Raw genomic sequence first — 14,074 nt, forward strand, 5'->3', positions numbered from 1 at the left:
AAACAAACAAACACGCAGAGGTAGCATTTTCCCGGAGCGGCTCGTTTATGGGCTGGCTTCAGGTATAATGGACCGGCGTAATCCACTCCGGTAACACTAAAAGGCCGGCTGGGAGTGATGCGCTGCGCTGGAAGCTGCCCGAGTTCAGCTGAAAATGCATCCTGCTGTGCTAGGCGGCTTAACACAGTGTTTGCTGCTTCCATGTACTCGGGTGTGACGATTAAAGGTGCGGGGTGCTGTGCTGCTGTTCGCTGAGTGCGTGCCTTTTCCTTAGCGTTACGTGTGAAGCGAATGCAGTATGATACGATACGCAGCAATCGCTTGTAGCTAGAACACAACGCAAACCAAGGGTGATTAGTGGTTGTGTGTACAACGGCAGCACTCACCTGGCGAATCTCTAGATTCGTTTCGTTGGCTGGTTCTGGGTTAGAGTTGGGCCAGATGGAAGCGGGCAAAGATAGCCAATCCGGACCGAAGCTCCACAGTTTGCTTTTCAGGAAATCAGCGGCTGACGTGCCTCGTGAAACCAGATCAGCAGGATTAGACGCGCCGGGTACATGTCTCCACTGCCGCGGGTGTGAGTAATGCTGCACTTCAGATACCCGGTTAGCCACAAACGTTGCCCATGTGTTGGGTGTGGCGCTGATCCAGGTTAAGGTGATGGTGGAATCCGATCAAAAGAAAGACTCTGCAACGTTGATCCCCATCGCCTTCTTTACCCGGTGATGCAAGTGTGCTCCTAATACAGCAGCGCATAGTTCAAGGCGGGGCAGTGTGACGCGCTTGAGCGGTGCCACACGCGATTTGGAAGAAAGCAACGTTATGCGTATCTGCCCACTTTCGCCTTCACAACGCGCATAAATGCAGGCTCCATATGCTGCTTCCGATGCATCACAGAAGGTATGTAGCTGAATACGCGCACCAGGTAGAAGCGCATAACGACTAACCTTGAATTCAGAGATGAGTTGCCAATCCTGTTGTATTGCTTTCCATTTCTTACAGATAGTATCTGGAACATACTCGTCCCAACCAGCTTTCTGCAACCATAATTCCTGCATCATCATCTTGGCCCGAATGACAATCGGGGAGATCAGGCCCAGCGGATCGAACATGCGAGCTACGTTAGATAGAATGGATCGCTTTGTCGGAATGGACACATCACTGGATATTGCGGATTCGAAAGATAAAACGTCATGCTCTGGCTCCCATGAAACACCAAGAGCCTTTACCGTCTCGTGTGGTAAGAATTGCCGCGCTGACTGTGTGCCGATTTGATCCGCATTTAAACCGGCGAGCACCTCGAGCTGATTGGATGTCCACTTTCGCAGCTCGAAGCCGCCTTTGGCGAGCAATTGAGAAAGCTCGATTCGTAACTGGCGAGCATTTTCGATGGAATCAGCACCACCGATGAAATCGTCAACGTAGAAATTAGTTTTCAAAGCAGCTGAAGCATTGGGACAAGAGTCGCCCTCATCGTTTGCAAGCTGCAGCAATGTTCTGGTTGCTAAGAATGATGAGGGGGCTAAGCCATAGGTAACTGTATTCAGCTCAAAATATTCGATTGGCGAGTGAGGCGAAAATCGAAAGCAAATGCGTAGAAATTTCCGGTCGTTAGGATGAAGCAATACTTGTCGATACATTTTCGCAATATCTCCAACAACGGCTACTTTATATGTGCGGAAGCGCAAAATTATGTCGAGCAGATCGTCCTGCACGACAGGACCGACGCATAACGCATCGTTTAGCGAAAAGCCGGTGGACGTCTTAGCTGAACCATCAAATACCACGCGAACCTTTGTTGTGGAGCTAGCGGCTTTGAACACGGGATGGTGAGGCAGATAATACGCGCGTTCGTCGTCGGAGGGGTTTTTTATGCGTGACATGTGCCCAAGCTCCAGATACTCACGCATAAAATCATGGTACGCCGCTTTTACCTTTTGATCTCGTTCTAACCTCCTTTCTAGCAAACTAAAACGCCTTAATGCTGCTGCCTTCGAAAGGCCAAGCTTATCATCGAAGTCTGCTTGTTTAGGTAAGCATACCAGATAACGACCAGCTTTGTCTCGCTGTGTTGTATCCTTGTAAAATTGCTCACATTTGCGATCCTCAGGAGAATAGCCATCGTTAACCTGTAGTTCTTCTACTTTCCAGAAACGCTCTATTGATTCTTCTAGTGAAACCATGCACACCACGGATGAAGTATGAAAAGTATTGGATGTTGCTGGCTGAGAGGTAGATGCGGATCCACTCACGACCCAGCCGAATACGCTCTCCATCAGGACTGGGAGATTTGATGACATTTTATATTGCGCCCCGCTTACAAAGAACGTGTGATAGTGCCGGGCACCGAGAATAATGTCAATCGGTGCCGACTTCTCGAAATGGGGGTCGGCGAACATAATATGTGGCGGTAATTTCCAGCCACTGGTGGACACATCATGTGCGGGCAAATCAGCAATAAGCTTCTCGACTATCAAAAACTCAACATTAATTGCATAAGGGCTCGTTCTGGAAGATACCGTGGTGCGCATCGATTTCCGCACCGGGGTGGCCGATTGACCAGCACCAATCAGTGTGATGTCGACCGTGCCCGATTTGATACCTAGCCGATTAGCAAAACGGCTACTCATCAAATCTGGCTGGGAGGCACTATCTAAAAGTGCGCGTGCAGGATGCATTATGCCATGCGCAATCAACAATGTTTACCAGTGCAGTTTGAAGCAGAACTTGTTCCGTAGTTTGCCTCAATGCTGCTACATAAGTGCGTTGCGTGTTTGCCGTGTGATCGTCTGTGTTGTGTGTGTTGTGTACGGAAGCATTTTGCGCAGCTGACGTGTTCGCAGTGGAAAATGTGCCGTAATTTTGTGAAGAGTGTAAAAGCGAGTGGTGTGTTGAATTGCAGTGTCTGCACTTGTATTGCGATGAGCAATCACGCACACGGTGATTGTCGCGCAAACAATTCAAGCACAATTTCAGTGTCATTGTGTTTCGGTACCGTTCCTCCGGTGACATTTGCATGAAACGCGGGCATTTCGATAAGTTGTGATCGGAGTGGCATAAAGGGCATGTGCGTGTGTCGTGTGATGTTGACGGAAAGCTTGCTAAGCGCATAGGCGGAGCATGTTTATGTGCATAGTGCGTTTGGTTCACGGTAGAGGGAGCTTCGGTAATGTTTACCTGTAAGGTTTCCAACACTCGCATACGGCGCTGTAAAAATGCGATTAATCCTTCGTAACTAGGATTTTGGCTAGTTGAGGCATTTTCCTCCCAATCTCTTAATGTGGAGGTAGGCAATTTTGTGCACATTAAGTGTTCTAACAAGCAGCTCCATGCCTCCGTTTTTTCGCCTAGATGATTGAGAGTTTTCTTGTAACGCGGCATTGTGACTTATCACTTCCTCGGTGGCCGCTGCATCTTCCAATTTGGCCTGAATTGCTTCCGAATCAACGGAAAGCTTCTGGACCCTTGCAATGCGAATATTGATTTCGATTGCATCCCGTTCCGGGTCAAATTCGGCCAAAAACTTTTCGTGCTTAGCCAATACTGCTAGTAAAACTGTCCTTCTGGACGACAAAACGTTTATCGGAGCAGTCATAGTGCGGTTTGACAAAAAACGCTAAATTTCGCGGACACAGTGAACTTGGTCGATTGTGAGGCGACTAAAGCACAGTTACACGCGCGCAAACAGTGATTATCGCGAGAATAATTAAGATTTAGAAAACCAGATTCGTCTTAATCCTGGTCACGGCACCAATGTTTAATCTCACTATTTCGGATAATTTATTTTCCGCGTTTCGGTGTAACTTTCAAACCTTTAATATTTACCAGCAGTTATTCGTTGTGTAGCAAAATTGAAAGAGAGCTTTATTTACGACATTCACTGTTATTTATAAACTACTCGATCGAGCCGAACACTCGAAATTGAACGAAGACTGTTCGTGTTTCGTTAAGCACGATATGAAGTGACAGGGCTTGCCTGAACAACGTTCTTTAGTAATGCGTACATGTGCTTAAGCGTAGAATACATGAACTGTGATGTAGAATTTCCTTTTAAATGTTTTAAGAGATGATTAAACTGTTGATAGTGATATCGTTTCACTCACTAACTGTAGCTGTTCTATTTTTGCATTAAGTCGCACGAATAATGTTTATAAAATATGTTTGGTTCAGCTTGTAAGAGTAGTGTAATTCGCTTATACAATCCATATCAGGATTGAGTAGTTTGGACCCTAAAAGACAAAATAAATTTAGTAAAATGAATACCTTCGTAAAACCAAATATCATACCGTACGTCGAAAACATCACTTCCGGAATTGTATATAACGCTAGCTCAAAAACTAAATCACGTTGGTTCTGTAATGTTTTTCTGGATCTGGATGGATGGAATCTGGAAGCGCCAAATAATAGAATCATAACAAGTGATTTTGCTTCCGCCATGTGTACAAGAATCATATGCCACCATCCGACACGGAAACCACAACCAAATGGCTACATATAATTAGGACGGGTGACCAAACTCACTGTTGGCGCGTTTATTCAATTTCATCGAATTGGGTTTGATATATACGGTCTAGTCTAGGAGGCACCTAAAATATAGTATGAGATGATGTTTATATTATAATAGACTAACATATCACAAGGAACTGAGTTTATCAAATATCATATCACATATGACCACGTATCTTAACCACTTTCCAGATGATAAAATGAGCCACGAACATTAGATTGTAATAGTACAGATATTGCGCGATGAATAATTTATGTGATCACAAATCACTGAACAATGATTTTATCTTAAATTTACGGAAAATGTTAACTTAATGTCCTTCTTGTTGTTTTGCATCATTCAGATCGTAAACATTGGAAACTAGCCTCGCACACATACAATCACATTCCTTGTATATACACGCGGTAATCCAGACGTCACTTTTCTTAGCTGATTCTTCTTCAGCTTAGCAGTGAAAACGGGGTTAATATGTGACCTGGTATTTCAACAGACCTTGGCCACGGTACTTTCATACACTGGCACCCATACAATTAAACAACGTGTACACGTTCACCCTTCAAAAATGTTAGTATATAAGAACCAATTTTGTCAAATAAACGTTAGATCTAATTTAGAAACTGAACGGAAAACGTCTCGATTTTCTTTGAACGTCTTGGCCTTTCCTAGGTTTTTCTTTAGGTCTCATCCGGGTCCCTCTGCCCCCATCCGAAAAGTTATGAATTGTGCCACTTTCGAAGCATAGGTTCCCACGAACCGCGAACACTAGCCGAAAGTTTAATGTACAATTTATTTTGGTAACTCCTTTCGGGCAGAAACCCATCTTTATATAAATTTGTTTTCGGTTGGATCTCAGGACACTGAAGGCCTTTCCTTCGCGTGGCCTGGCCCGAGTTCCGCCGTCAACAAATAGTTAAGCAGAGGTTGCTAACTTTAACATTTTTTACATTCGTTCAATACGGAAATTATTTGGTATTTCACAATGGATGTGTCAAATCAGTACAATTTGCTCAAAGAACTGTCAAATTTGGAAAACCGCGTATCTCCGAATCCGCGTATAAGAGGTACCGTGTATCTCGGGGACCGCCTGTATGCCCATCCTACATCTATCGACTTCTCATTTAAAGAGTTTAGTTATGTCCCCCTTCCCAAGGTAAGGCCTCTAAACTCCAACGTTTCCAGTAAGGGAAACCTCCTAAAGGTTTCTATGATCGCCTGGACGATCAAGTGTTGAAAAGTCCGCTTCGAACAAAGTATGATTCTACATTGTTGGATCCCAGTTACCACAGGAATAATGGAACACATAGCAACACTTAGCAAGCATAGCAACCATGCGGTATAAAAGGAGCCGATAGCTCATCACCGCTTTACTCTTAAGTTGACTTTCAAATACAAAACTTTAACTAGAAGCTGTGTGCAATAGTCCGAGTAGTTCGGACATATCAATTTGGCGACGAGGATTTTGAAATTTTGAAGCACAACGAAAGAAGCGATGGCAGAACTACAGCAAGCAATCCTTTTGATGACAGAACTCCTGCAGAAGCTGGCACAGCCGAACAATACGGAGCAAACTCTCGAATCCTTGGCAACCAACATCAGTGAATTTTCGTTCGACCCGGAAAATGGAATCACGCCGACACGCGTCCAAGGCTTCTTTCCCGGATTGAATGTGAAACAGCAGAAGCTCCCGTGAATCTTCAGACCTTGATTAACGAATATCAACGACTCGTTAATCTCAAGGAGGACACATCGATGATTGAGCGCCAGTCAAGCTCGAAACAAGCGGTTCACGCTGTCCAGGAGAAGGGAAGGTTTCATCATCCACACACTTCAAAAACGGAAGTTAAGCTGCCTCGCACCCCTTGTTGGCAATGCGGACAAATGCATTTTGTCCGGAACTGTCCGTTTTCGGAGCACCAGTGCAAACAGTGCAACCGAATTGGCCACAAGGAAGGCTATTGCGGCTGTTATTCCAAACGGCAGACAGTTCCAGGCGGAGGGGAAAAGAAAACATCGAATCATTCACCATCGAATCAGCCATCAAATCAGCAAACGAATCAGCCAGCAAATAGACAAAACAACCCTCGGAAAGTCAACGCTAGAGGAGTATACATCGTGAACCACATTGTGAACCACATCGCTAACCGTTCCAGTAACCGAAAGTACGTGCCTACTTTGATCAACGGCGTGGCTACCAGGCTCCAACTGGACACAGCAAGCGATATCACGGTGATATCAAAGCAAACCTGGAACAACTTGGGTAACCCTTCAATCATCAAACCGACGATCCAAGCAATCAACGCGTCGGGCAAACCACTTCATCTGATGGGTGAGTTCCAGTGCGACGTCAGCATCAACGGAAAAACTGCTCGAGGCAGATGTTTCGTAACGACGACTGCCAACCTCAACCTTCTCGGCATCGACTGGATTGACCTGTTCAAGCTGTGGTCAGTTCCTCTCGACTCCGTTTGCAATCAAGTAACGACGAAGTCGATCGATCAGCAGATTAGTGAATTTCGAGCAAAGCATGCAAATGTTTTCAATGATTCACTGGGACACTGCAGGAAATTGAAGGTAAAGCTTTTTCTCAAACCAAATGCTAAACCTATTTTCTGTCCAAAGCGCCCAGTTCCTTTCAACACCATTCCATTGGTCGATGCTGAACTCACACGGTTACAATCATTGGGCATCCTCGAACCTGTCGATTTCTCCGAATGGGCTGCTCCCATCGTGGCAGTGCGCAAACCTAACGGTCGAGTGCGCATATGTGCAGACTACTCGACGGGGCTAAACGAGGCGTTGGAACCAAATCACTATCCGCTTCCGACGCCGGAGGAAATTTTCGCCCAACTCAACGGCAGCACCGTTTTCAGCATCGTCGATCTTTCCGATGCGTATCTGCAGCTTGAGGTGGATGACGACTCCAAGAAGCTGCTCACAATCAACACGCATCGAGGATTGTTCCGGTTCAATCGTCTGGCTCCCGGAGTGAAATCTGCGCCGGGCGTATTTCAACGTGTGGTGGATGGAATGATAGCAGACATACCTGGTGTCCGCTCTTTCATCGATGATGTCATCGTGTTTGGAAAGGACATCAGCTCACACGCAACGTCACTCAACCTACTCTTCCAGCGGCTCAAAGAGTATGGTTTCCACGTGAAGGCTGAGAAGTGTCATTTCTTTCAATCACAACTCGGCTATTTGGGGCACATTGTGGACAAACAAGGCATTCGTCCAGACCCCGAGAAAGTGAAGGCTATTGCTGCACTCCCACCGCCAACCAACGTTCCCGAGCTTCGATCGTACCTGGGTGCGGTCAACTTCTACGGTAGGTTCGTGCGCAACATTCACGAATTGCGGCATCCAATGGACCAGCTGTTGAAGAAGGACGTGAAATGGCAGTGGACCCCGGCATGCTAACAGGCTTTCGACCAGTTCAAAAGGACGCTTCAATCAAACCTGCTGCTAATGCATTACGACCCTAAGCTTCCAATCATCGTGGCTGCGGATGCATCAAGCACAGGCATCGGGGCAGTCATCTTTCACCAGTTCCCTGATGGAAGCATGAAGGCAGTACAACACGCTTCGAGGACGCTCGCACCCGCGGAGCGTAATTATGGACAACCAGAGAAGGAAGCGCTTGCGTTGGTCTATGCAGTGACCAAATTCCATAAGTATCTGTTGGGACGCCATTTCACACTGCTGACTGACCACAAGCCACTACTTTCCATCTTCGGTTCTAAGAAGGGGATTCCCCTACACACTGCGAACCGACTACAACGGTGGGCTCTCACGATGCTGAATTACGACTTCGAGATTCAGCATGTATCCACCAACGAATTCGGATGTGCAGATCTGTTGTCCCGACTGATCGACCAGACCATCCAACCCGAAGAAGAATACGTTATCGCTGCGCTGAGCCTTGAGGAAGATTTGGTAAGCATTCTTTGCTGACACAACAGAAAAGGTGTTTCATTTGCAGCATTGCAAAAGGCTACAACAACCGACGCCACACTCCAATCTGTTGCTCAACACATACGCGACGTATGGCCCAGCTGCTCCCAGAACCTTTCCGCTGCAGTTCAACCGTATTTTCTACGACGGGAATCGCTCAGCATGATTGACGGATGTGTCATGTTCGGCAACAGAGTCATCGTTCCGGCCCAGTTTCGACGAAGGATCCTGCAACAGTTTCATCGAGGCCATCCGGGAATTGTTCGGATGAAGGCAATTGCACGAAGCTTTGTGTACTGGCCTGGCATCGATAACGAAATTGAGGATTTCGTAAAACGCTGCAATCCGTGTTCGACTGCTAGCAAGACTCCAACCAAGACCACGTTGGAATCTTGGCCAGTACCTACCAAACTATGGTCGAGGATCCATATCGACTACGCATGTCCGGTAGATGGAGTTTTCTTCCTGATCATAGCGGATCCCTACTCCAAGTGGCCTGAGGTATACATGACCAAAACAACAACAGCGAAAGCCACGATCAAATTGCTGAAGCAATCATTCGCAACATTCGGAGTTCCGGAAGTAATCGTTTCGGACAACGGCACCCAGTTTTCAAGCCCCGAATTCCTGACGTTCTGCACTAAAAAAGGTATTCGACACATTCGAATTGCTCCATACCATCCACAATCAAACGGTCTTGCTGAAAGATTTGTGGACACGTTGAAAAGAAGCCTTCGAAAAATTCGTTCGGGGGGAGAGACGCTCGAAGAAGCTCTAGTCACTTTCTTACAAGTGTACCGCTCCACTCCTTCCAGTGATCTGGGTGGAAAATCCCCGGCTGAATTGATGTTCAACAGACCTCTTCGTACTGTTTCCGCATTGCTACGGCCAACCACAAGTGAAGATGGTCACACAGTGCGAAGAGATAGAACATTGCAGAACGATGCGTTCAACCGCAAGCACGGGGCTGTCAAGAGAAGTTTTCAGCACGGAGAATCGGTTTACGTAAAGGTTCATCAAGCAAATTTTTGGCAATGGAAACCTGGCACCATAATTGAAAAGATCGGTTCTGTCAACTACAACATTTTCCTTGAGGATCAACAACGACTGATAAGATCGCATGCCAACCAGCTCAAGTCGCGCTTCACCGAAACCAGCCAACATACCGATCAGTCTACTCCACTATCTATCTTTTTCGACAATTTCGGCCTACAATTTCCTGTTGAAGTACCATCAACCGAAATTTATGCAGATGTTTATTCACAGGATGAAGAAGCAGTAGCCGTCAGCCAGAGCAACTCCTTCTTAACAGAAGATATTTCAGAAGATGAACACGAAAACAGCGACGGTTCAATGGTCGTACCAGTAGACAACGAACAAACTCCTGTACCAGTAGAACTAAGCGAACAGGCAACAACCACAATGGACAGACCGCGACGAACAATCCAACTTCCTGCTCGCTTCAAGCCCTATTGGATGTTCAAACCTTAAGGGGGGAAATGTTGGATCCCAGTTACCACAGGGATAATGGAACACATAGCAACACTTAGCAAGCATAGCAACCATGCGATATAAAAGGAGCCGATAGCTCATCACCGCTTTACTCTTAAGTTGACTTTCAAATTGACAAAACTTTAACTAGAAGCTGTGTGCAATAGTCCGAGTAGTTCGGACATATCATACATCGATACATGTCAGCGAAACACTGACCTACCGCGATGGTACGCGTTGATCACATCACTCATCACATTACATTTTCTAAAATTCATTGTGTTTTCGACATTTTTGATGATATAAACTAAGGAATCATTTTTTTTTTCAATTTTCACATTAATTCCTCATTATCTACGAGCCGCATGGACAATCTAGGGGAAGTCCGGGTTGGTTCTACACTGCGGGTAAGTTCGACACCTTGCCGTTTTTTATTTATAGAACTTTTTGGAGAATAAAAAAACTAGTACATATCATTTATGTCAACTGTTTCGAATATTTGAATTACATTTCACTGATCAGAAACTTATCAATTGTCAAAAAACAACAAAATAAACACATGGTGGTTCTGATTGACAGCCTATGTAAGTTTTTACTTCTGGGACTTATGGAATTGTGGCGTTATTTCAAAAAGATTTTAGTTTCCGTGTTAATAGTATTGTTTTATAAACACTATTGATTTGTTCAGTATTACAGGGCGTAATTTTTATATTTAACTATACAGCAATTATTCGCAGTACGCGTTACTCGATATACGCGAATTCGCAGTACAGTCTGTTCTCGAGTTACACGGTTCTCGACTTACGCGGATTCGGAGATACGCGGTTTTATAAATATGACAGATAAAAAATGTCAAATCGGTACAATTTGCTTCAAGTTCGTTATAAATTGCATTTTGGCTAACAAATTGAAATCGCTTTAAAGTCAGAAATATCAGAATTTTCTGCACGAATAATATCAAATAAATGATAAAGTGTATAAAAGTACTAAATAAAATAAAAAAAATCCGAGTAATCAATAGTATTTTAGTCAAAAAACGTGAAATTCGACTTACGCGGATATATGAGTTACGCGGATTCGTCGGGAACGCAGAAACCGCGTAACTCGGGAACAGACTGTACGCGATTCCTCTAAATTTGACAACTCCTTGTGTTTTTTGCAAATACAGGCGTCCCCCGAGATACGACCCCCTCGAGTTACGACGATTCGCAGATACGACGATTTTGATTTTAACAGTTAAAAGTTGTCATTGACAAGAAATTGATGTATTTTTTTGAATTTCTGGGCTGATAATCGTTATACACACATTTTCAATGATTCCACAATTACTTTATCTTGAATATTTATATAGTGTACGGCTTTTAAAATATAATTATTACATTATCGAACATTATTTTGAATAAAATACACGATATCATAAATTCCAACTCTTCAAATTCGGTTATAAACTTAGTATTCATAGATATTCGACATACGACTTTTTCGACTTACGCCTTGCTTTGGGACATTTTTTTGGTCCCAAATACAGTCGTATCTCGGGGGACACCTGTTTTTTATGCTCTTTTTAAATTTCCTTAATGTTCTTAATGTGTTTTGCATTAAATTTGTGCAAAAGATATCTGTTTTATAACAAAAAACTATAACGCAAAACTCTGTGGCGATATTTTTCAACCCTCGAACTGGTATAAACTATTTTTCCATAGGAATCCGCTATACGCGAAAACTCAAAATACGCTATTGCGCTCGGTCCCGTACGATAGCGTATATCGGATAATTACTGTATAATATAAAATGTTACTAAAACTTGTGCGGCCAATAGGGGTATAATCGACACCCCACTTGGTAGTAGTGTAATGCTTATTTGTAGCATGATAATTTTTTTTTAAATCGTAATTTGAAATTGCCTGTATTTTATACAGATATCTCTTAACGATGTACGACAAACGTAAAAATCAAGCTGAGCAAACACGCAATTAAAAATACCGTAGAAGCTTTAAAACTCAAGTTGTCAACCAACCAAGGAAGTTATAATTATGGAATTAAGCTATTATTCTCTCACAGAACGTTTGCCAAACTCGTCCTCAAAACATGTACTTTATATATGGTAATTAAAATTCGTATGACTTTGACCGTATTTTAGGCTTATTTTAGGCCGGGTAGGCTTAACTGAAGAAAAAAAAAATTGTCGCTGGCTTGGAATCACATTGACCGATGTTCGACTTTTGGCTTTCGAGTTGGCAGAGAAAAATAAAATTGAACACTTTTCGATTTTATAAAAAAAAGAAGATTACTGGAAGATTGCTGCCAGGTTATTTTTTGAAGGAATCTTAACCATTCATTCCGTAAATCAGATGCTACCTCCGCAGCTTCTACTATATGGAGTCTGGTCCGATGCTAGTTGTAATGACATTTTTGTTCTTGCTTGTAGCTTCATTTATTTCGCATATTTCAATAATGTTTTGTGTTAATTTTTAATAAAATTGGTACGAAATACTTTGTTGAACTTCAATGAAAACTACAGGCCATCATAGTTTTTTATTTTAAAGGCCGGGCTACATTGATCATACTCGAAAGCGTAATTTCGTTTTTCACTAGCGCATCTGGCGGCGGCTGACCGAAGCATTTTGCCAAACAATTTGGGACTGCTCGAGAAAATACGTTATTTTTCGATGTTTTTCACTTTAACTGGACTGGGAAAGATTTGTAATTGATACATAAATATGTTGTGCAAGTATTTCAGCCGTTTTCGCATCAAAAAACGGTTAAAAAACTACTTAAATTTGAGATCCGGCACGACCATTCTCCCGACGACCAAAAAAAGCTTCCACCAGCCGACGCCAGATGCGCTAGTGAAAATCAAAATTACACTTGCGAGTACGATCAATGTAGCCCGGCCTTAAGGCTGGAACGTGTACGCCATCTAGCGGCGGCGGGTTGAAGCTAGATGCTGGCATAATTTATATGTCAAAAAACGTTTTGGGTCGAGGAGGCTATAATTTTACCCAATGATGGATAGAGATTGGGAGATGGGGAAAAATGTTGCCCAGCGCTTTGTATGAATGACGATTTTTCCAACAACAACAATTAACTGCCTACTTTGTTGCAATTTATGGACGTTTATCAACATTTCCTACGGCAAACAGGTTGCCTGGTCGAAACTTGATGAGACACCAAGTATGAATAATTTTGGCACTTAAATTATACCCACATCTAGCTTGCGCTGGTCGCCGCCAGATGCGCTAGTGAATATAAAAATTACACTTGCGAGTACGATCAATGTAGCCCGCCCTAATAAATCAAAAAAGCTTTTTCGATGGCTACAAGTGTTTTGGGCCAACCTGATGGTCCCGTAGATCGCTACCGAGGACACTCATCGGGCGTAGATAGAAGTGTGTGTGCGATCTATCGGGAGGTCAGCGAACGCGCGCTCGGCACGATGCGTGAGTGCCGATCGGAGAGCAAGATATGGCGCGCGCTTGAGCAAGGTCGTGAAACAAAGTGGTAGCAAATCGTTTACGAGTAAATATAAATAAACTAGGACTTTCCGAACACATCGTTTTTAAAGGAAGTAACGCGTTAACGTTTCTTAGCGTTCTTGAAAAAAAAACGAAAATATAACAACTAGTAAGTTTACATTGGCAGAAGTATTGCAATCAGGGGAAAACCTTAAGGCCGGGCTACATTGATCGTACTCGCAAGCGTAATTTTGATTTTCACTAGCGCATCTGGCAGCGGCTGACCGAAGCATTTTGCCAAACAATTTGGAGCCGCTCCAGAACATACGTTAATTTTCCATGTTTTTTACTTAAATCGGAAGAGAAAAGTTTTGTAAAACGTAGATACACATGTTTTGCACGCATTGCATCCAGTTTTGCAATGAAAAACGATGGAAAAACTATTTAATTTTAAGATCTAGCATGACCATTCCCTCGATGACCAAAAAAAGCTTCCACCAGCCGCAGCCAGATGCGCTAGTGAAAATCAAAATTACGCTTGCGAGTACGATCAATGGCCTTTAAGTTGTCGAAACTACCACCAGTTCCCCTACGTGAGATTAGAACTCTTATTCACATGATTTTAAATTTCGTGCATAAACAAATCATCAAATCTTTTGTTAATATATTT

At 43.6% G+C, this 14,074-nt stretch overlaps 2 protein-coding genes across 2 annotated transcripts; both read left to right on the forward strand.

The window, feature by feature from the left end:
* Positions 1-802: 802 nt before the first annotated feature.
* Positions 803-1,580, forward strand: LOC121594730. The gene is made up of 2 exons (XM_041918349.1): positions 803-900; positions 1,003-1,580. Exons 1-2 carry the CDS (start codon positions 862-864, stop codon positions 1,273-1,275), a joined length of 312 nt encoding a protein of 103 aa, XP_041774283.1. The 5' UTR covers positions 803-861; the 3' UTR covers positions 1,276-1,580.
* A 4,805-nt stretch (positions 1,581-6,385) lies between these two features.
* LOC121594686 (uncharacterized protein K02A2.6-like) lies at positions 6,386-8,045 on the forward strand. Its single transcript, XM_041918260.1, has one exon. It carries the CDS (start codon positions 6,386-6,388, stop codon positions 7,922-7,924), a length of 1,539 nt encoding a protein of 512 aa, XP_041774194.1. The 3' UTR covers positions 7,925-8,045.
* The last annotated feature ends 6,029 nt before the right edge of the window (positions 8,046-14,074 follow it).

The sequence above is a fragment of the Anopheles merus genome, chromosome 2L (genome assembly GCF_017562075.2).
Source record: "Anopheles merus strain MAF chromosome 2L, AmerM5.1, whole genome shotgun sequence".
In the NCBI taxonomy this organism is placed as follows: Eukaryota; Metazoa; Arthropoda; class Insecta; order Diptera; family Culicidae; genus Anopheles; species Anopheles merus.